This window comes from Chinchilla lanigera, unplaced genomic scaffold (assembly GCF_000276665.1).
Source record: "Chinchilla lanigera isolate Chin_1 unplaced genomic scaffold, ChiLan1.0 scaffold00053, whole genome shotgun sequence".
Taxonomy (NCBI): domain Eukaryota; kingdom Metazoa; phylum Chordata; class Mammalia; order Rodentia; family Chinchillidae; genus Chinchilla; species Chinchilla lanigera.
The window spans coordinates 2,605,782-2,628,171 of NW_004955454.1; the positions used below are offsets into that span (position 1 = coordinate 2,605,782).

Genomic DNA, 22,390 nt, shown 5'->3' on the forward strand with positions numbered 1-22,390 from the left:
TCCTTCCTGGCAATGGCGGCCACTGCAGCTTTTGGTGGGTCCCAGCCCCAGCCCCAGCCCCAGCCCCAGCCCCAGGCAGAGCAGCAGGCAAGACCATAAGCAGCTTGATGCACAACCATCCTCCCACCCCAGAGCCAGATGTGGGTTGGGCTGGACTGACCACCAGCCCCAGGTGAGCTGGGCTCCACATCTCAGAGAGCCCACCTGCTACCACTCACCAGGCACAACCACTCACCAGGCGCAAGCTCCTGATTATGTCCCGCTCCCTCGGCTGCCCAACCAGAGCAGGCCAAAGGGTAAAGGGCAGAGATCAAGATTCAGAAATCCAAGCAGCAGAGAAACCAAAGCAGAGCAGAGCATGAGGTTACTGTGTTAAGGCTCCGATGCAGAGGACAGCAAGGGCCAGAGCAGCCTATGGCAACGGGACCATCGCCACCCCCAGGCCAGGCCTTCTGTGTGATACAAAAACCCTGGATCTGGAGATGCACTGGAGGAGGGTGGGGCGAGGCCAGGCTGCTTCCAGGGAGAAGGCAGGAAGAGCCAAGCTAGACACAGAATGGTAGTCAGGAAAGGGCCCAAGGAAGGAAGACAGGCAAGGCGTCACAGAGACACAGGCAGGGCTGGACACGCGCGCGCGTGCGCGTGTGTATGTACATACCAAGCTGTCCCCAGAGAGGACCTCCAGCAGGGAGATGAGGTTGTGGCCATCTCGGAGGTCTTCGTACAGGTCACTGATGTGCCTCTGGGCCTGAGGGGACAATGGGGCTGGGGTTACCACAGATCCTCCACAGCCACCTACAGCTGGGGAAGGGCAAAGTAAAGGCACAGCCCCGGAAGGAAAGACAAAGGTGCATAGAATATGCCCCCACCCTACACAGGTACCTACCTCTGCCCTCCAGTGCTACAGCAGAGCCAGAAGATCAGAAGAAGAGGAGCAAGAGGAGCAAGCGTGGGAGAAGACAGAGAAAATAACAGGCTTCAGAGATGAAAGGGCAGCACAGCAGTGTGAGGACATGGGGGGGCACAGGCTGGTGTCACCCCCCACAAGCAGCCACCACCAACCTTGATGAGGTGTTTGTTGACCCACTTGGTGAAGGTTTTCTTCTGGACACGGTCCCGCTCATCTGGAAGAGACAAGGTCAGTTTAGCTGGGGCTTGGGAGCTCAGGGAGGCCCCCAGAGGTGACCACCATGAAGACACAGACGCCTGGCCAGACAATCCCACCTAAGGAGGAGGACTAGAAGCAGCTCCAGCTTCAGGGCCCTTCCAGGTCACAGTGACTAGGCACCTCAGCTCCCAGTCTGGCAAACACAGCAGAGAGCAAGGCTCCCAGGCCCAGCCAGCTGTAGTCCAGGCGCGGGTTTAGGCCCCTACTCAGCCCCCACACTGTTTCCCAAGGAGATGGGAGGGTCCAGCGCTACAGCACCCAGAGCCCGTCACGCAAGTCGAGGCCTGCCCTATCCCACATGCTTCCTTGTAGGCTGAGTAGAGGCACTGCAGGGCCAGGCCAGCCAAGAGCTAGAAGGGCAGCTAACAGGGCAGTGGGTTCTCCCCAGGCCCCAGAGACCCCTGCTGCCCTGGCCCCATAGTCCAGGCTCAGAGACCAATCCACACTGGCCCCTCATTACAGTCCGTCCCCTAAACCCAGACCCCCTTAGTCTGGGCCCGGCCCCACCCCACCCCAATGCCAAGGCTTCCTGCCACAGGAAGCAGCTAGCCCTTCCTGCCACAGAGACCCACCCTGCCCAGCGGGGGTGCCTGCTACCTTTTTTCCCCTCGGAGGCCCTAAGCACCGCCAGGTAGAGGTTGTCCTCTGAGTTGGTTCTCTTGCCACCTAGGGCCTCAGGCTCAGGCACACGGAGTCGGTGCTGAGACATGGCGCTGTACCCGCCCCTTCGTCACTCTGTCCCTCCGCCCTCAGGTGCTGTGCTCTGGGCACCCGAGTGGCACACCAGCTCCTAAAGGCTGGGGCTGCGCTGGAAGTTCACTCGGCACAGGATCAGCTCTAAGCTGCAGTTGCAGCGGCCACTCCCTGTCGGCTATACTCCCCAGCAAGGCCGACCCACCTCTGAGCCCCACCCCACTTTGCCCGGCCCCCCAGAGGGGAGTGTCCCAGCGGGAAGGAGGAAGGCAGCCCCTCCCCCATGGTCACACCCTGGGCCCACCAGAAACAGGAAACCAGGGTTTCCTCTGTTGCCCAGCCCATAGTGGGACTCGGAGGTTCAGAGGGGGGCCAGGCGCTGGCACTAGGACAGTGGAACATACGCCATCCCCAAGGCCACCTAGAACTCCTTGTCACACATCAAGGGGAAGGAGGACTTCCCGCCAACCCACAGAAGAACGCCTGTGTGGCTGGGGGCCAGCACTGAGGCCACACCTGTTTTAACATTCCAGCGATCCCTTCAGCCAGCCCACCTCCCTGCCAGGCCAGACTCCAGGAGGAACCCCAACCTGTAGAACACTATTGCACAACTGCACTAAGAAGTGACGGGGTCTGTCCCTCAGCCCCTGGGCTCCTTTGGGCCCTACTTCAGGGCCGGCCTGGCTTCCTAGAATCCCCTAAGGGTTGGGCAAACCTAGCCCAACCCCAGGCCCAGCCTGGTCAGGCAGAGCACACCTCCGGCAAAAGCAGCACATAGCTGAGCAATGATTCATCCGAGCAGGACCGCCCTGCCTGAGCTGCGGGGCACCTCCCCAAGGAGCACTGAGGCTGAGGGGAGAACCCGAGGGGGCACAGCCAGTGAGTCAGATGGGGAACAGACCTTGGCGCTGTGACTCACCAGAAAAGGAAATGGCACCTGGGGGCAGGCTGGGTAGGGGGCAGTTTGCAGCTAGGTGGGGCTCACAGTAACAGCTGATCAGGTTGTAAAGGTAGAAGGTTGTAAAGGTAGAGGATTGGGACAAAGGGCACAAGAGTCCAGGGGAACAGGCCTGCTTCCTTAGGGCCTCTGGCTCCCTCAGGTCAGGGAAGGGAGCCACCTATGGCCAGCCTCTGGGACTGCATAGCCAGCCCCACCGCCAAAGGAAAAATGCACTGCCCTACCACAAGAATTTTCCAGGACATGCTTCTGGCTTGATTCGATCCAGCTGTGAGCTACTGAAGAACACCCTCCCCCCATTTTCCACAGAGCCTCCAGGCCTCTCTGTTCCAGGAAAAACTCACTCCACCCTACCCCTGCTCTCTCTAGCCAGGAGAGGGCACCAAAACGGGAGGGGGGGGAGTGTTTGAGCCAGCAGAGGGGATTAAGGGCCCACCCCAAGCTGAAAGGCACAGTTAGTTTCAAGGACCCTGACAAACTTCTTACCCTTCCTCCCATCTCTGAGGGTACCCCTCGGCTCCAACAGGACACTCTCCTGCTTTGCCCACAGTCTGTGCCTCTCCTCTCTGAGGGTATCCCTCAGCTCCAATAGGATACTCTCGGGCTCTGCCCATAGTTTGGCCCAACAGGTCCTGGGATCCCACTGAGGATCAACTCCTCACCCTCCAGAGGCCCTCCAGAATCTCAAATCTGACCCCACACTGCTCAGTACTCTGAAAACATAAGACTGCGAGTGTCTCACACCTCCCTGCCCCAGGCTGGGGTTGTGGGAACACGGGCTGCCTCCCCAGAGGAGTGGGCCAACTGCCTTCCCACAGCAGGAAGCCCACTCTGCTAAGAAGCTGCAGAACACGGGAACAGGAGTGGACTGTCATTCTGCCAAGGGGCACAGACACCGCAGGCTCCAGGGAGTGGGCCAAGCAGTGGGCCAAAGGAACCCAGGAAGCAGATGGAACTTGGGGAGGCCAGACATGAGTGGCTCCCAGGCTCCAGCTCAGCCCCTTCTCCAGGCTCCTCTCTGTCACAGGCTCCCAAGAATGCTGCACCAGGTACAGGGCACTGGGACTCAGGGCAGGATCCTCCAACCCCCAAGCCTCCTCCTGCACTACAAATTCCAGAAGCCACTGGGCCTCTGGTTGCTTCCTACCTCCTTCCTTGGAGCACCTTCCAGCCATTCAGACCTCAAAACCCCTCACATTCTCTACCAGTCCTGCCCACCTTGGCACCTGGCTGTGCATACCCTTCCCCTCACCATCCTACTCAGACTCAGACCGACAGGCAACTCCTCCCAGCCTGGTAGGACCCCCATCTAGCCCCAACGCGGCCATGCCCCCTCTTCAAACGCTGCTGCACACTTCCATACGCTCTCCCATCTGTCTGACCCACCCCAGGACACCGGCCTATACACCTGTCTGACCCCTGCCCTGGACAAGGCTGCTGACCCTCCGCACCAGACCCAGGAGAAGGAGCTGCAGTCCTCTAGGAGTACTGCTGCCTCCCTTCTACAGATGAAAGAACAGGTTAGCCAATAACGTGCTGGGAAGGAAACCCCAAGAGTGGAAGTGAGCCGCGCGGGCCCGGAGTCCATAGATCTCAAGCCCCGCCCTCTGTGCCCCCCACCCCCACGTCCTGGCTGCCAGCGTCTGGCGCCGGGAAACCGGGCGGAGCCTTCCGCCCCGCCCACCTCCCATCCCCCTCCTCCAGAAACAACTCCCCCTCTTTTCCTCTCCAGGTGTTTCCGGAGTTGGAGAGGCTGCACCTGAGCCAGGCCCCACCCCTAACCCAGCCCCTGCAGATGAAAGCCCGTGGCCCCTCCGGCCCAGGCACCCACCGACACAGCACAGCTGCTCGAAGAGAAAGCCCCGCCGCGCGCGCTCGCAGCCAGCGTCCAGCCAGCACGACCGCTGCAGCACGGCCTCCCTGCGGGAGGGGAAGGCGCTACCCGCAGCCATGGATCCGTCTCGGATCCCTGCTTCAGCCCACGCTGGAGGATGGTTCGGCTCTCCACTACTCCCCCGCCCATCAGCTCCGAGACCCAAGAACCTGCCCCCGCAGGCGCCCCGCTCCGCCCCTGGCAGGGAAGCCGCGCCCCAGCCGGAGTTGGTAGCGCACCCTGCCTACGCCCAGCGGTCGGAGTTGGGAGCTGCCCCACCCGCGGGCGAGCAACTTGGGCCTGGGAACTCCCCAGGTTACTCTGGTTCATTCACGCTCGCAAAACTCCCCTAAACTGACGCCCTGAGGGGGGAGGGTGCTCGCAGCCAGATGCGTAGTAGGTGCAGGGGGTTCCAGAAAGGGGGATATGTGCGGATAGAGCCAGCCAAAGACAGAACCGAAGTGTCTAAACCACTGTCTGGCACTCCAGGGCAGCGAGCGGGCCAGGAGGGGAAACCCCTTCCCCACGTGGGGACAGGCAGCGAAAGCGCGCCAGGGAGGGAGAGATGGCATCTGATTATAATCAAAAACCTCCGAGAAGCAGCACTCGGACTGAGCCTTAGCAGCTGAGTCACCGGCTCCGGGGAACTCCTGGGCCATGCCTGGAAGCCCCATCCTTGCTCAGCCTCAGTGCGGGAGAGCCTGCCCTGGAAGCTGAGATTCATTATGCCCGCTAGGGGGCAGCCCCATCACACCCCTCATGGGGAGTCCTGGCCTGAGACGCGCCCCATTAAGACAGTCCCTCTGCGGAAAAACCCTGGTGCAGAACTGCCCAATCCCAGGGGCATTTGTGCTCCATTCACTACAGCCCCGCCCTATCCTGTGCTGGCCTAGCCGCCTCGGGACTACTGCCCAAAAGCTGGTGACTTTGAGCATAGGAGGGCAGGGCACCGCCTGGCTGCCCGCCCTGTGGCTGGTCCTCGGTATTGCCGGAGGGCACTCAGGCACCTGCCTCACCTCGAAGCTCAACCCCAAGCTGTGGGTGGAGAGGCCTGGGCAGGCCCGCCCCCACCCCAGGTCAGCCTCTTCACCTGCCACTGCAGTTCCTGTGTTCACTGTCCCGGTTGTGGCAGCTGGGCAGGGACCTTCCTGGAGGAGGCAGGCACTCCTAAACCCCATGCGTGCAACTCAAACCTCAACCCCAGCTTTTCCACCCACCTACCTCTGACCCGCTCTAGGCTGGTGATAGCCACAAAGCCCCCACCACCACCCTGGAAGCAGGCAAGGTCTTTAATGCAGGTTAAGGGGCAGGGGAGCCAATTCCACGTTCAAAAAACACCGAGGCATGTGCAGCTCAGGGACAGGAGGAGGGAAGATGAGGGGCGGGAGGAAGGCGGACCCTCCGCCCCGCCCCGCCCCGCCCCGTCCCCCGTCCTCTGGCAGAGGCCCTGGCCGATGACGGGGCCGTGGCTGAAGCAAGGGTGCTTACCTTGCTTGTCCTGCACCCGCTGACGCCCCCTGCGCCAGTGCCAAACGGCAGCCAGGGTGACGATATGGCCCACAACCACTAGAGAGGGAAAGAGGCTTCCCGACGGCTCCATGGCTGCCACAAGGAGCAAGCAGAGCCTGCCTCTGTGCGCCCCAGGGCTGGCGTGGAGGGCAAGTAAGGGGTGGTGCCCCAGGGACCGGGACACCCTGCCTTCAGCGACGGCCCTATGGCGCTATCCACACTATCCGTCAGCAGCGGCAGGGACAACGTCCTGTCTGCTGCACCAATTCCTCCTGACCAGCCTCCCCCGCCCTCCTCCCTCCCACACTCTCTGCACAGCCGGCTCAGCTGTCCCTGCGCAGAGCTGTCTACGCTCAAGGTTAGCTGAAGCCTTAACCCCTGCCTACCCACAGCCACACCCGCCAGGAGGAGGGGCCTGCAGCAGCTCAGGCCAGGCTGCAGCCCCCCAGCACAGCCTGGGCAGCCTTCACAGTAGTCTTCCCACTAAGGAAAGCCCACCCAGCTGATGGCCCCACAAGGCACACCCAAGGCCCCACTCTATCTCCAAGGGTGCCCTCTGAGGACAGCCGCCAGGTGCCCAGGGTGGATAGATGCCAGTGCCGCAGCCCTGACTGCCCCAACCACACTCAAAAACATGTGGACTTCTCACAAGCCCCAAGCCCACGTGGGCCCTGGACAGGGTCTAAGGAGAGGCCAGGAGAGGGTGAGAAGCAGGCTGTGCCCAGGGGAAGGCAGAGGCTCTCCCCTCAGCCCCAGGTGCTATAGACCCCCTGTCCCACTGGGCTCTTAGAATACTTTCAAGGGTTGCCCCACCTACCGGGCACGATCTTCATTGGGGACAGCGACAGGAGCCCACAGGGCAGACCGGGACCGGGTAAGGGGTGTGGGGAGGGTCACAGGCCCCTCAGAGGCGGTAAGCCTGGCGGCGGCGGCACCAAGGCGGGAGGAGGGCAGGCTGAGTGTGCGGCTGTCAGCAGCAGCCTGTGGGGGAGGGGATGGTGGGCAGGGGGCCCAGGGGATATAAATATCCCAGGAGAGCAAGGAGGGCAAGCAAGGCCCCTCCCTTGTCCAGACTTAGAACATGACGTGTGGAGTGAGGGCACCCCGGCCTGGGCTCACTGCAGTCCCATCTGGTTGGGCGTCACCGCTGACATACACACCCCTACTCCAACCCCAGTGATGCTATAATAAGGAGTCACCTGGCATTGGGATCTACCTTGGAAAGGTTCAAGGGGGTTCAGGCTCATGTCCCCCCGGAAGAGAGTGTGATCCATGCCCTGCCCACCTCCTGAGGTGCTCTTGAGAGCCAACATATGGCTGGGGGCGCCATTCCCTTCCCCTGGGCAAGTCGTTCAACACAACACCTGGCCACAGGATGGACAGGACAGCCTCCCCAAGGTCACAATGCTGGACAGAGACCATGGAAGCCCCAAGTTGGGGCCAAGTCCACATGAGTGTGTGCCTGCCGGATGGCACAGGGTGTCACTTCCATACCAAGCCCCGCCCCCAGGCTGTGAAAGGGGTTGAAGGTCCCATCTGCAAGCAGACCCACTCCACGCTTGCTGTATCTGGCACTAACTCCATCTCGGCGAACCCAGGGAAACAGGATATGCGTATACACACGTGTCTGTGAGGGGACACACAGTCCTGTCCCTCTCCTCCCGAGAGTCTGGGCACGCTGGGCCTGATCCCTTGGGCCCTGGTTGACAGACCCCATTTTATAGCACTTCCTGTCAAGCACACCCTATGAATTAAGTCCTGTACATGAATACATCATGCAGATGAGGAAATAGGCACAGAAATGGTAAGGAGCTAGCCCTAGGTCCCACAGGCCACGATTCTGTGATGTACTTGCCCTCAGCCTTCAGCAAAGCACAACAAACTAACCTTGCCCCCTGACTTGGGGTTGAGGATTGTCGCCTGTCCAGTGAAGAGAGGGCCGGGCCCATCCACCCTCCTACTCTCCAGCCTCACACTGCAGAAACTCATTTCTAAAGGGAACTGGCCTACAGTGGCTGGCTCAGGGTAGCCAGGGGTTGAGCTACCTCAGGCAGCCTGAAACATCAGGGCCACTAGCTGCCGAAAGACAGGCCAGAAAGGGTCTGATCCCAGGGTAGGCAGCTGGCTAGCAGTGGGTAGGGGCTGAGTGAGGCAGGCACAGTCCTGGGCCCTTTCAGCCTGGCCCCTGCAGGAGCTCAGAGCCTCAAAGGAGCCTATGTCCCCACAGCCTGAATGAGGACATGTTCCCCCACGAGGGAATACGCCAGGCTGCCACCCACCAAGGTCTGGGATGGAATACCCATCCCACATCCTACGTCCTCGGAGACCCATACCTATCCCTGCATCCCAGATTCCAACTCCAAGTCAAGGGGACTGGAGGTAGGGGGCAGCCTAGCCCCATCAGGGCCTCCCAAAGGCTGCCAGGAAAGGAACAGCCCCATCTGGAAGCCTTGGTCCCTGCCCACTTCCTTTCCTCTGCAGTCACGGCCCCCACTGTTGCCGCACCCTACCTTGGCCCAGCTGGATCAGCTCCTCCATGCTGTACTTGTCCATGGCTGCCCGCTGGCCAGGCCAAACTACTCCCAGAGCCAGCAGAGAGGAAGGCAAGGCAGGAGGAAAGGAAGGGGTGGGAGACAGAGGGAGGGCTCGTTCATGCCCTGGTCTCCCCACCCAGCTCTGGGAGTAGTGGCTCCTCCTCACAGCCACCCCGCTGTCAGCCAGCGGAGCATAGCTGAAGCCCGGCAGACCAGCAGGTCAAACCAGCCCTTGCAGCTGGGCCCAGGGGAACACGGAACAGGCCCTGGGTCCCCAGCCCATTGGTCTTCCCTACTGAGCCTGCCCCACCCAGCCCACCCCACAGCCTTTCTTTCCCTCCACCGGCCCCACAGCCTGGCCCTGCCACCCCACCCACCCACATTCCAGGCATCCATGTGCCCAGCCCATTCTATGAGGCCACGTGGAAGTAAGAGTCCTGCGCTTCTCCATCCACTGTTGACCTCATTCCCTCAGCCCCCAAACCCAGCAGCCCCTTCCTCCACCTGTCTCCAACCACCAGCTCAGTCCCAGGTACTGTGGTCTCCAGCCTAGGCAAACCAGACACATCCTAACTGCCCACGCCTCTCCCAGCCAGCTGCGCAGAACCCAGGAAATGCAAACCTAACCTTACCACAGGACAGGTAAAAATCTGCAGGGCTTCAGATTTCTTTCAAATAAGCGAGAAAACCCATGTGCAAAGCTAAAGATCATCCCCAAATCTGCCTAGACCTACGGCCCACCCCAAAGAAATGCCATGAAGCTTATAAAAACAGCAAGGAACCTCCAAGTCCTTGCTACCCATCCCCTCCACTTGAGGGGTCAGGATGCACACGCCTATGTCTGTGGGAAAGGGAGAAGTAATTCGCATGTGGGGCCGTTTGTCAGACACACTATCCAGGACGTCCCCTCGGGAGCAGTGTCCTGCGAGCGCACAGGGTGCTTCTCCACACGCTGTGGGTTCACTGTGAATCCCGAGCCAGGCAAAGCATGATTGGGGTATAAATGAAATTCACACGCAAGTAACTTTCCACCAGGGGATCCCCCAGGCCACACCCTATCACATGCTCACCCCTGGCCTCTTGGCAGGGCTGCCCTCCTTATCCTCAAGGCCCTTCTTGATTGCTCACCTACCTCCCATTCTGTTCTCACCCAGTTCACCCCGTAAGCCTGGGGACTCCCTGAGGCAGGGGCTCAGTTTGGGTCTGAACATGCAGTAGACACCCTTGAACTGGGTATGCCCGCTGTTTGGAGGAGGCTCCTGGGGGTGGGGAGTGAGGCTCCTCACACAGACCAGCAGGGCAAAAGAAGCAGTAGGGGTCTGGGGCGGGGTACAGCAGGCACTCCCAGCTGCTTTGCTGTGTTGGTGGCTCCTTGGCCAGGGCCGGGTGGGGCAGCCCATCTGACTGCAGCCATTCTGATGATCACACTCTGACCTGGGCCTTCTGCACTCCCTGCAGCGGGCATGCTATGCAGAAGGACAGGGGCTCCATGGCCCACTAGTTGTTCACTTTTGAAACTCTGAGAAGCCAGCACTTTTAGGTGCCATCAGAACCATTCCAGCCTGTACATGGGCCCATCATTTCCCTGCTACCCACATGCGCCTGGGGACACAGCCCTGGCCCCAAACCACACCCAGCACCCAAGGCCCCATGCTCGGCCCTGCAGGGTCAAGGGGAGGGAGGGGGCCTGTTGAGCGGCCCTGACTCAGCCTGAAGCTGGAGCTCATTTCCTGTTGGAAACTCTGAGCTGCCACTGGCGGTTGTGGCTGGGAAGGGAAGACTGAGTCACCTCCCTCAGCAATGGGGGTGCCCGCCACTCTGCCCACTGAGGCCACACCCAGAACCCCCTCCTGGCCACAGAGCCAAATGCCCGCCCAGCTGGCCCCGCCTGAACACTGACCAGGAAGGAAAGTAAGAAAAGGCGAGGAGAGCTCCCTCCCATTCACCACACCCTTGACCCGAGGACAGAGAGGGTGGTTTCACCCGAGCAGCTCAGGGTGGGCAGGGGTGCTAGGTGGGGAGAAGGACCTATAGGCTGGGACCAGAGCCCAGTCAAGAGCTCTTCATCTCATACCACCTCCTATTTACAGCAAAGGGCCTGTAAATAGGAAGAACCTACTTACAGGGAAGCTGGAAGACAACAACTTGCCCAAGACCATGGGGACATGCAGGAGGTGACCCCTCATGCTACAGCCTCCCTGACCCTGGTCAGGAACCTACTGGCCTAGTGCAGACAGCCCAGTGCCCTGCCCATCAAACAGTTGTGCACGGTTTGGGATCTGAACCTGGGTCTCCTCACTGCCTCCCCTGCTAGCCTCACTCCAGACCCCCTCCCATCCCTTAGACAAGCTCCTCCTTCGGTGCTGCACCACAGAGAAGGGGATGGGGACAAGCCTGCCTTGCACTGGGAGGTCCAGGCTGCCCTGAGCAGGTACCGAAGGCAGTGTGCCCCAGGTACGAATGCACGTGCTTCAGGCACAAGACACATCTGTTCCCCTGGGTCCTGTCAGCACAGGGTCTTGGGGCCAGAGGAGGGGTCTTATCCTATCCTAAGACCTGGTTTCCATCTGATGGGCCCAGCTAGGCCCTGGACCAGGCTCAGCACCTCCACGCCCTGGCCTCGGCCCCACTAGGATTGCTCCTGCTTGGGCTCTGCTCTTCTCCTCCCCTCCCCCACCGCGTTCTCCCACCCTCCTTCTACCCCTATTCCCACCACCATCAAAGACCCCAAGCTGGGGTCACAGGGCAAGCTCACCACTCTGTGCAATACGGAATCTGAGCCATACAACCACATGTCACCCCCACTGTACAGACTCAAGGCTCAGAGGTCAAGCACTTGTCCAGACCACACTTCTGGAAAGGCTCATGCCAGCAGCTCTTCTATATGGCCCCTACTTCTGAGCAGAAGGATTCAGCACAGACAAGCCACTGGGACAGGAAGGAAAGTGGTGAAGGTGAAGACAGTGCTGGAGAGAGAGGCCCAAGCTGGGCCAGTCCAGGTCCCGCCCCCACAGGATTTGCCTAGCCCCCCCCCAAGGTCTTCAACCTAGGAGGAGGAGCCAGTGAATCCAATGGCCAGAGCACCCAGCATCCCTGGGCAGAGAGAGCGCCACCTGCTGGGAGGAGCAAAGCCCCTACCACAGCCCACTAGGCCTAAGCCCAGGCACAGCAGACATCCACAGACCCTTTCCCACCCTTCTCAGCCTACAGCCAGAATGAAGCTGACCTGTGGTTGGGGGAGGCTCTGGGATGGGCGTGGCCAGGGTCCCTGGGGTGGTGGCAGCCACCACAGGAGTTTCAGGTGCCCCTTCCTCAGGCTCCTTCCTGCGGTAGATCCGCCGTTCCTCTCGGGCAGGGTCTTCAGCCAGCAGAGGTGCCCGCTTGGGTGGGCAGCCCAGGGGGCCCTGCACAGACTGCACATGTGGGGTGCGACGTGCAGGCATCACCATGGCAACAGGGCGGCGCACACGCTGCAGAGAGGCTGGCACAATCTCCGGTGGCAGGTGCAAGTACTGGCGTAGGTGAGCGATGCCCTCATTGGTTAGGTACCAGTAGAAGTGGCGCCAGGCAAAGGTCTCCCTTACCAGGCCCCGAGCCCGCAGGGAGGCCATAGCACGGATGACCTGCAGGTTGGTAACGCCAGGCACGTGGGGGTGCAGACTTCGGGGCCTTCGATCCTTCTTGGCCACCATCACCCCCTCACGGAAGAGCACCTCATAGATGGCCCGAAGCTGGTCTAGTGGCATGAGCATGCCAGCCACCATGGCTGCCAGGTTCCAAGTGGTCAGCACAAGGGCAAGGGCAGCAGGTGGGGCACAGCAAGGTGGCCAAAGAGGCTCTCTGAGCACAGGCGGCAACAGTGGCCAGCGGTAGGCAGGCAACCTCCGGCGCTAAACTCAAGGGCACGGGCTCAGCAATGTGGCTCCGGCGCCTGGCTCTGAGGATTCCTGCCGGCAGTGCTGCCTGCCTGAGCCTCCCGCCTGCCCGCCCTCCAGGACGCCTGGGCCGGCCCCCTCTGACTCAGCAGCAGGGGTGGCCCCTCCCACCCACGGAAGACAGGGCCCCTTGCAGAGTTGGGGGCACCTCAAGGCAATGGCCACCCACACCACTCCCCCTGCCCCTCCCAGGTCCCACAGCTCCAGTTTCAGAAATTACATCAGTTTCTAAACTTCTTCAAGGTTCCTAAAACTGAGGGGGAGAAGTGGGAATATAAAACATAAATCCTAGGAAAAAGTGGCGGAATGGGCAGAAAGCAAGAGGCAGAGAAGACAGACCCCGGGTGTGGGCTCCAGGAGTCATAGATTAACAAGGGCCTGGGGAGCAGATTGCTGGGTTGTTTGAATGGGGGAGATTCAGGGTCCAAAAGAGGAATGGGGCCGGGGAAGTAAGCTCAAGGCTTGAGGAAGAGGGCTGAGGGGGAGCAGCAGGGGGCAGCTGCCAGAACACTCGGACAGGCAGTTACAGGAATCACTGGCTGCTGTCCATCAAGGAGGCAGAAGGACAGCGTCTCCATCTCCAAATGCCAAGCCTGGAGACAGCAGTCACCAGATTTAACACTTCCCATTCCAGGCCAAATTAGCAGCAGTCCAGAAACACAAGGTCTACTCCTAGCCCAGGGCGCTCTCAGCAGAGCACACAGTGGGGAACTCTGGGAGGAGCCTTTATCCACCCCCACTCCAGGACAGTTGTCAGAGGCCAGGGACACCCAGCTGCCACAGGGAATCAAAGTCACCAAGTCCCTAGCCACTCCTGGCCTAGTGCCCCTGCTGCCCACGCAGGTCTCATAACCTTAAGTACCTGCCCATGTCTAGGGAGACAGATTCAGGGGAAAGGAAAAGAAAACTGCTTCCGGAGACTCTGGGTGCAGCCCAACCACACCCATCATCACTCCCCGGAGCCCCACCACTAAGGGCCCAATCACAGATATCCTGAGTGCCCCCATCCAACCCAGTACAATTCTCCATGCCATACGGTCAACCCCCACCCGGATCCTTGCTCTCCCCAAGCTGACACACCCATTCCCACCAAGCACTGCGAACCGGGAACTGATTATAAATAGGGCGGGGGTGGGGGATCCTGCGGTGGGAGTCTCTGGCCAGCGGCAGGCAGGCAGCCAACAAAGCAGCGTGTGGGGCGGGTTTATGAGCTGTCACCATGGCACTGTGAGCAGGCTGCAAACAGCACACACCAACACACACAGACTCACACACAGGGCAGCAGAGCCGCGATGGAAACTCTGAAGGTTTGGGCCAACTGTTCCCAGAGACTTCCGGTCAGCCGGCAGCCAGCTCACTGCGGCTAGCTTCACCCTACATCCCACCTCCAGCCAGGCCCAGATGGGAAGAGGACCAGCCCTAAGGAGACAGCCCAGGATCACAGAGTGCTGGCAGAGGTACATGGACAGCAGGCACACCCCTCAAAGGCCACAGCTCCTCAGGACCCTCCACACCCAAGGCGCGGTAGCCTTGGGAACAAGTACCAGCTGGGGTCCAGGACCGCTCTCAGGCCAGGCCAGTCAGCCCTGCGCCCACAGAGGTTTCTATTCTCAGCAGGGCATGGTGGTGCATGCCTGTAATCGCAGCATTCTGTGTGGTTGAGGCAGGAGAATCACAAGTTCGAGCCCACCCTGGGCAAGTTAAGTGACTGAGCGAGATTCTACTTCAAAATAAAAAATAAAAAGGGCTGGGCATTTAGTTTGGTGCAAAGGCCCTGGGTTCAAGCCCCAGTAAAGGAAAAAAAAAGTTTCTACTTTACCAGCCTGTGCCTCCACTAGCTTCCTGCAATCCCCACCCCACCACCACACAATCCTTCTTGCACTCATCCCACCCCCACCCAAAATACCCACACCATCATCCTGGCACGCTTTATTAACCCATCACCCTCAAATTTCCGAGCCCCCCAACAAACCAACCCATGGTCCCCACGGTGTCCCCAGATGATCCCAAGCCACACACAATGGCCCTTATCCCTTGGGCCTATGCTGCTTCTATACAGGCCTACATGGGTGCCCTGCGGGACCCTACACAGCTGTAAACCCGTCCAGTCTCCTCACCTCCGGCTTCTGAGCAAGGGGGGCGGGTCTGTGGGAATTCCCCCTCCCACCAGCAGAAGCACAGCCGCATGGGGCAGCAGGGAGGAGCCTGGAGCCAAGTGTGTACACGTGCGCTGGCATACACGAGTACGCGTGCACACGCACACACACCCCATGTGGGTCCAGGTATTCCCCAAGTCCCTGGGCTTGGAGGTCGTCCCCCCACCCGTCTTTGACCCCCCCTGCCGGGTTGCAGCCCTGGCAGCTGATGCATCCAGACGGCCTGGGAGGTGTGCTGGCTGGCCCTTCTCCCCACCCCTTCCAAAACCCCCCGAGTTTCCCGGGCAACCAGTCTGAGCCTTTGGGCAGCCCCCACCCCACCCCCACCAGGACAAAGCGCCGCAGTGTGGCCTTGCCCGGGGCCAGCCCGCCAGGCGCCTCTGCACAGTGATCTAGGCTGCAGGGCGCAGACTGGGGCGGGGGAGGAAGGGGCTGTGGCTGCAGGGCTGAGCTCTCACTGCGTCCTTGCCCCGCCACCACCTTGCCGTGCCACCACGGTAGCCCGCTCCAGGCACTTTACTGCAGAGCTGCAGGGTGCCGCAGCCACCGCACCCGCCCCCCGCGCGCCAGTCAGGAGGACCCCTGCCCCTGGGGGAGCCCTGGCAAGACAGGAGCCTGGGGTCTCCTGCGCCTCCAGCTCAGCGTTGCCCCCCACCCGACCCTCCCCCAGCCCGACCCTCCCCGAGCTGTGCAGCCTCAGAGCTTGCAGACCCCGAAAGCTGCTGCACCCTGCCAGAGGTCACTGAGTGGCCTGAACCGGCCCTGACTGCACCTTTGAGGGAGCTGATCTCGTGCTGGATGGCTCTTGAGGGGTCCATGTCTCAGTCTGGGACTGAGTGCGGCGTTACAGTCCCAGCAGAATCCAGCCCCGCACCGCACTGCCCAGGCCAGCACCGCAGCCTGGAGGAGGGGCCAGGAGGTGCAGGGCGGGACTTGCCGGCCAGAGGCGGGGCTTCTGCTGATCAATGCTCCCGGACGTGGTAGCACCGGGCGCATGCTCCAGCCCTGCGCCACCCACACACACACAGCTCTCCCTATCCTGTAGCGGTGGTCCTGTGAACCTGCTAACTCTTGCAGACTGCCCTGCCAGGATACCGCAGCCAGGCACGTCTGGACTGCCTGCCCAACAGTTCCTAGCCTCTGCCTCCTCAACCATACTTGAATAGCCTGCAGGATGCACCTGTACAGAGCCTGGCCGTGGCCTTGAAGCTCTAGCCACTCACTCCCTGCAGGAGACAACCACTAGTCCAGGCTCTAACCTCCTCAGGCAGCACCCCTTGGGAGTGGAACTAGAGAGCTGCCTGCAATCACGCCCAAGACCTTGTATTGGCTCGATTCATCCAGGAGAAGCAGCAGCTGTGCCTTATCTGGGCCCTGTCCTCTGCCCATAACCTGGCTCATCCCACCCATCGCTATGGGTCAAGATGCTTCTATGTCCCGGCAGGGCCCAGCCTTGGCTTCTCCCAGCTGGTCTGCTCTTGGAATGCTCTTAGCAGCCTAGCTCTGCAGGAGTCCCACAATCCAATGTACAGTGTTCCAGGCCAAAACCCTGGGGTCCTCACCCCTCAAAGCCAGCCCCACAGCACCTACTGGGTCCGTCTATGCATCCATCAGCTTGTCACTATCTCCACTTCCACCGCGATGACCTACAGCTCCTTGAAGGACCCCAACTCCACAACAATGAGGATGACAACAGCAGATGCTCTGGTCCCACTATCATAGGCAGCTAAGTTAGATGGAAATTAACAGTCAGAGAGGGACTGGGCCCTGGAGGGGAGTCAGTGCAGAAGGTGAAGACACATCAACACTGTGGCTGGAGGCAAATCTGAACAGGGCCAGGCCTCAAGGTGGAGATGGATAGCCACAAACCTCCTTAGAGATAAAGAGCAATTTGAGATTATATTGTAATTAGCACCACCTGGTCCAGTAAGCCTAGCTAGGCATCAGATGCACAGGTGAGTGACCAGAATTTTTGGACCCAGACTCCTACCCCTTTCTAGGAATGCTTTTGTTCTTTCCATATACCCTTGCTACATGCTTCGTTCCTTACTGGACCAATATTAGCTAAGCGACTACACTTGTAATCCCACACGTTGACCCATGTCATACCCACATTGTGATCTTGCTGTATAAAACACTCTTGACAAAGAGCCTCAGTGGCCACCCACTCAGGATCCCTCCTGAAAATCCAGGAGCTCTTCTTCTTTTTTTTTTTTTTTCTGGTACCGGGAATCAAACTCACGACCTTGCGCTTGCCAGGCAGGCGCTGTGCCGCTGAGCTAAATCCCCAGCCCCTGGAGCTCTTCTTCTTAATATTATTTGCAATAAAACTCTCTTAACCTCCTCCTTTGGTTTACAACTTCATCCCTCAATGTTGTGAGAACACCAACGCAGCACATTGGACATCTAATGGTTGGCAGTTATTTTCAGGGTACTGCACCACCGCCTGCCTCCTGCGGAGAATGTCCAAGCTGGTAGAGTGAGGTCAGCTCTACCTCTCTCTGTATGCCACAGGAAATCATAAAAGAATACATGGGCTATACCCACACTACAGGAATGTACCCTGGGCCCCCTGTGCTAAGGGGCAATGGGGGACAGAGGTGGTCTCTACAAGATGTGGCCAGCTGCCTCAACTCCTACCAGACTCAAGCGCACATCCACCTGCTATCCTCTCCCAGGTTCACCTCTTGGCCTCTCAGGTCCACACTGTACCAGGCTGGGCCACCCCCTTCAGAGCCCACCCTTGATGTAGGCAGGCTTGCTGTGTACCAGGCTGAGGCTGTGGTGGCAGACGTGATGATGACACAGAATGACAGGCAAAGAAGCCAGGTGGCAGCCCCACCTGGGCTCTAGACCCGCAGGACTGAGGTCCCTCAGCCCGCATTCCTGTCCTCCCTCAGACTCAGCCAGTCTAGGGCATAGAGACACTTTCGGGAAAAAACATCGGCCAAACTTGGGAAAAACACTAAAGAGAGGAATTGAAACGGAATGTTGTAAATCATTACACTTAAATTCCTACATTTTATTAAGCTATGTCTGATCAAACCTAGATTTGGCTTGCAAGCAAATAGTACTTCCTTATTAGGCTTCAAATGAAACTGATATAGTTTTAAACAGATCTAAAAACTATAGAAAAGCTCACACATGAAAAAAAAATCCATGCTGCTTCTGTTATTTAAATGCACACAATTAAATTTTATGAGACCACAGGATTTGTTTTTTGGACAAGATCTCACTGTGCAGCCCAGGCTGATCTCAAACTCACAATCCTCCAGCCTCAGCCTCCCAAGTGCTGAGAGATTATAGAAGTATGCAACCTCTCCCTGCTTAGAAGACCATGGTTTTAAAGTCATGAGAGGTGAGGATGGACAAAATTCTGAAAAGGCACATCCTAAGGGGTTATGCATTCCCCAGCTCTTAATTTCCACCCTCAAGTCAGGCTGCCCACTTGTGTGTAGCCACCTACAGCTCTTAAAAAGGGGCTCTTAAGCAGCCGTGAGAACAGGACCAGTAAGGAAGTCCCATCAGCCTGCCCTACCAACCAACCTGGAATAGTGACCACATTGTACAGACTTGGAAGGGTGACAAGACGGAGCCGCTAAGCCGGACATGGTGGCCCATACCTATAATCCCAGCACTCAGGAAGCTGAAGCAGGAAGATCGCTACAAGTTCAAGGCCAGCATAAGCTACATAGTGAGTTCAAGGACAGCCTGGACTGTATAGTGAGACACTGTCTCAAAAACAAACAAAACAAAAAAATCAACTAAGTTGGGAGCAGAGACAGGTTGCAGATAGCCAGCAAGGGAAGAAGAGCACGCAAAGGCCCTGAGGTAAGAAGAAGGTGGGAGCGGCTAGAGCCAGGACAAACACCAGGACAGGCAGATCTGTGGCTGACTGGGGACAAGAATCTGGAGGCAAGATGTGTGGGCTATGAGGAAGTAGAGCCAGTTTGGAGAAGCCTGGATACCCTGACTACCCAGCTCTGGTTGGTGAAAACCAAATCTGGGACCCTCTCCACAGCACTCAGCCTTCCTACCTCATTGCCCAGAGATATCGCTCTCTGAGTGCCTGGCAACCAACTCACAGATTACGTATCAGTTTTACTAAAAAAAATGTGAACCTGTGAAGGGGCAGAACACCCCCACTGGAGCTGGGCTCCCTGATGCAGCAGGAACCCCAGGCCTCCAGCTTATTCTGCCACCCCCAGGGCCCTCCAGAGCGCAAGCAGTCTGATCCAGCACCGCTCCCCAAGCCCAGGATATCTAAGCCAGGGGCTCACACCCTGGCCAAGGCCAAAGTTCTCTCCAAGCTTTCTGCCAGGAGGCGTGTATGCCCTGGTGGACTCCAGAGCGCAGGCCAAGCCCCAACAACACAGCCAGATCCACCCTTCTGCACACAGCACCTGCCTAAGTCCCCTGCAATGCACCTAAGTCGCCCACAGGACTTGTGACAAGCCAAGCAGCAAGTGGCCACAGGCCTAGACCAAGGAAGGGGCCCTCACCCTGCCTCCACATACCCACATGAGTACCGACCGCCCCACAGCTAAGGCCCTGTCCACTGCCTACACTTGGCTTGGTGCTCCCCTCAGGGGTTACTGACAGTGGTGGGGCAGGTCAGTGGCAGGTGACCCAGTAATCCTGTAGGGTGACCTGTGACAGCCATAGTCCTACCCAGGAGAGACCAGACCCAACAAAACCCACTACAGGGTATTCCTGCAGAAAACCTCCTCTCCCACACACAACTCCGCTGTCTCCCTGTCCCGCCGTGCAGCAACATCACAGGGCCATCTCAACGCCCGGTCTCTGCCCCATGGCCTCACCCAGCAGAACCCCAGCCTCTGGGCAGGGCTCAGGTGACTTCAGCCAGGTCCAGGCCCTGAGGGGCTCCAGGAGCGCACTGCTGGATAGGATGAGATCCCTCCTCAGGGTCCCATCCATCTCTCCCCCTGCAGCCCAGTGTAAGAATATCCTGGAAACCAGGGGTTGCTAGAAACCATCTTGGACAGAGTCCTAGGTCCCAGCCACAGGTCCCACCATTCCCAAATATCTCTCAAACTTGTCCATTGTCTCTCACCAGCCTGAACCTGGCTGTTGCCTTTCTCACTCAAGGATAGCACCAGCCATTCCACGTCCAAGCGCTGGCACACTGTACCCAGAGGGCTGGCCATACACAAGCCAGGTGACAACACAGCCCTGATGCCACCCCACATGGGGGCCAACTCCTCAGGCACCTGCAGCACAGTGATCCCATCTCCAGGCCTCCACTCCCGGCCCACTGCACCAGACACCTGTATGGTTCACCTCCTGAAGGTATCGCAAAGGAAACACTGTGCCAGCAACAACAACAAAGAAACCCTTGGGGTTTGAGGAAGAGCTACTTCTAAGGAACTCTAGTAACATCATTTAATTAGTACATTAGCCAGGGATATAGTTCAGTGGCATAAGTGCTTGCCTGGCGAGGCTGAGGTCATGAGCTCTATTCCTGCTACAAAAAAAAAAAAACCTAGTAGGTTAAAGGAGAAAAACCTGTGGATTAATCCAAAAAAATGATGACAACGTGTTATGGCCACTTGTGTCTAGATGTCCCCGCAAAGCCTCATGCAGTTATAGAAAGGGCTTTTCAGGGGAGGCTGGATCAAGGGTGTGTGATGCTGGGATCAAGGTGTGTGATTACTGAATCAGTCCCCTGATGGATGTGGCATAGTTCTGGGTGTGGATAATGGCAAGGCCCACCCAGGGTGTGAGTGCTGCCCTCCGCAAGGGCATGCAGCCTGGATGGAATATAAGGGACAGAAAGGGGTTGCTATTGTTGCTTGTCACTTGCTGCTTGTTGCCTTCTGCCCGCCCTGATTTGCCATGGGCTGTTTCTCCTCTGCAATGCCCTTCTGCCATGCCACCCTGCCTTGGACCCAGACAACTGAAAGCTCTCTAAACTGTAAGCTACAATAAACCTTTCCTCTTTTAACTGTGGGAGTCAGGTATTTTGTCTCAGCAATGAGAAAAGTAACTAAGACACAATTCATTTGATAAACATCAATCAGCAAGGCCGGGTGTAGGGGCGCATGCCTGTAATCCCAGCACTAGGGAGGCTGAGGCAGGAGGATCGTTGCGAGTTCAAGACCAGCCTGGGCTACAAGGTGAGCTCAAGGCCAGCCTGAACTGCATGGTGAGATCCTGTCTCAAAAAGACATTAAAAAAAAAAAAAAAAAGAAAGAAAAACAAGGTCCAATAAACTCGGCAAAACATTAATACCTCACTTGAGCAGGAAAATCCCTCTGAGGGCTTACACGAGGGGAGAAAGTGAGCATGAGTGTGAAAGAGAACAAACAAGTGCAGCTCACACTCAGTGCCAGGATACATCAAAGCATCTGCAAAGTCAGTGACTGCTCCTATTGGCACCTAAACAGACTCAGCCCAACTACTGGAGGCAAGTCACAGCGTTCACCTGAGTGGCTGGCTTCAAACACATTTTTTTTTAAGTTAGGCTCTCACTATATAATTCAGGCTGACCTGAAACTCACTATGTAGCCGAGGCCAGCCTTGAACTCAAAGTGATCTAACCTGCCTCAGCCTCCTGAGTGCCAAGACTGCAGGCAGGCACCACCATGCCAAGTTCAAACACATTTTCAGAACAGGCCATCAGTAACTAGTAACAGGAAAATATAACAGGAAAAAAAAAATCCTTAAGCCAGGAGTGGTGGCGCACACCTGTAATCCCAGCACTCGGGAGGCTGAGGCAGGAGGATTTGCAAATTTGAGACCAGCCTGGGCTACACAGTGAGCTCAAGGGCCAGCCTGAACTGCATAGCGAGACCCTGTCTCAAAAAAAAAAAAAAAAATCCTTAACAAGGTAAAACACAAAGTGCTCGGAATAAGATGAATAAGATAAATAAGGTCAGTGACAGAAAGCTTCAGCTCCCAAATGCAGATGTCCAATCTCCCAGATAGCACAGGATGACCTACACCTAAATAATAACTTCAATTCTTTTTTTTTTTCTTTTTTTTTAACAGGGTCTCACTGTAAAGCCCAGACTGGTTTTGAACTCACTATGTACAGTAGTCCAGGCTGGCCTCAACTCGTATCAATCCTCCTGCCTCAGCCTCCCAAGCGCTGGAATTACAGGCATGCACCACCACGCCTGGCCTAACTGCAATTCTAATCAGCACTCCTGCTGGCTCCAGGGAAACATTCCATTAATGACCACTTCATTTACTCATGTAAGGGCAAGGCTGTGTTTTTTGGAACTATAACCCTGGGTATGGACAGGTTTAAGGAATGAATCTTCTCAGATACTGCTGAGGGGAAGCCACTGCAATACCTAGCAAACATCTTTAAAATTACTTTAAAATGTGTTTTAAAAAATTCACCCGAATCAAACACTGAAAGTACACAGTGAACACTCCTTCTCTCCTGCCCCCTCCCCGTCCACAGTGTAGAAATCACTTATCAGTTTCCTGTTCATCCTTCCGGAAATTCATTGTGGGGGAAAAAAAAAAAAAAATCAAGCAAATCTAAATGTGGTTCTTGATTTTCCTCTTTTAACACAAAAGGTAACATCTTACG

The 22,390-nt window shown here is 57.8% G+C and overlaps 1 protein-coding gene across 10 annotated transcripts in view; it reads right to left on the minus strand.

Annotated features, from left to right (window-relative positions):
* Plec (plectin) overlaps positions 1-22,390 on the minus strand; it is a 61,171-nt gene that overhangs the window by 22,644 nt on the left and 16,137 nt on the right. For 2 of the 10 annotated variants that reach the window (XM_005395825.1, XM_005395830.2), the window contains 2 exons: positions 1,063-1,124; positions 659-748 (listed from right to left, as the gene is read on the minus strand). In XM_005395825.1, coding sequence (XP_005395882.1) covers positions 659-748; positions 1,063-1,124 — 152 coding nt within the window. Of the gene's footprint in view, positions 1-658; positions 749-886; positions 902-1,062; positions 1,125-1,765; positions 2,044-4,650; positions 4,808-6,180; positions 6,461-7,018; positions 7,170-11,961; positions 12,691-22,390 lie in introns of those variants that run through there. The other 8 variants (XM_005395823.2, XM_005395826.2, XM_013520104.1 and 5 more) reach the window with 8 other exon arrangements.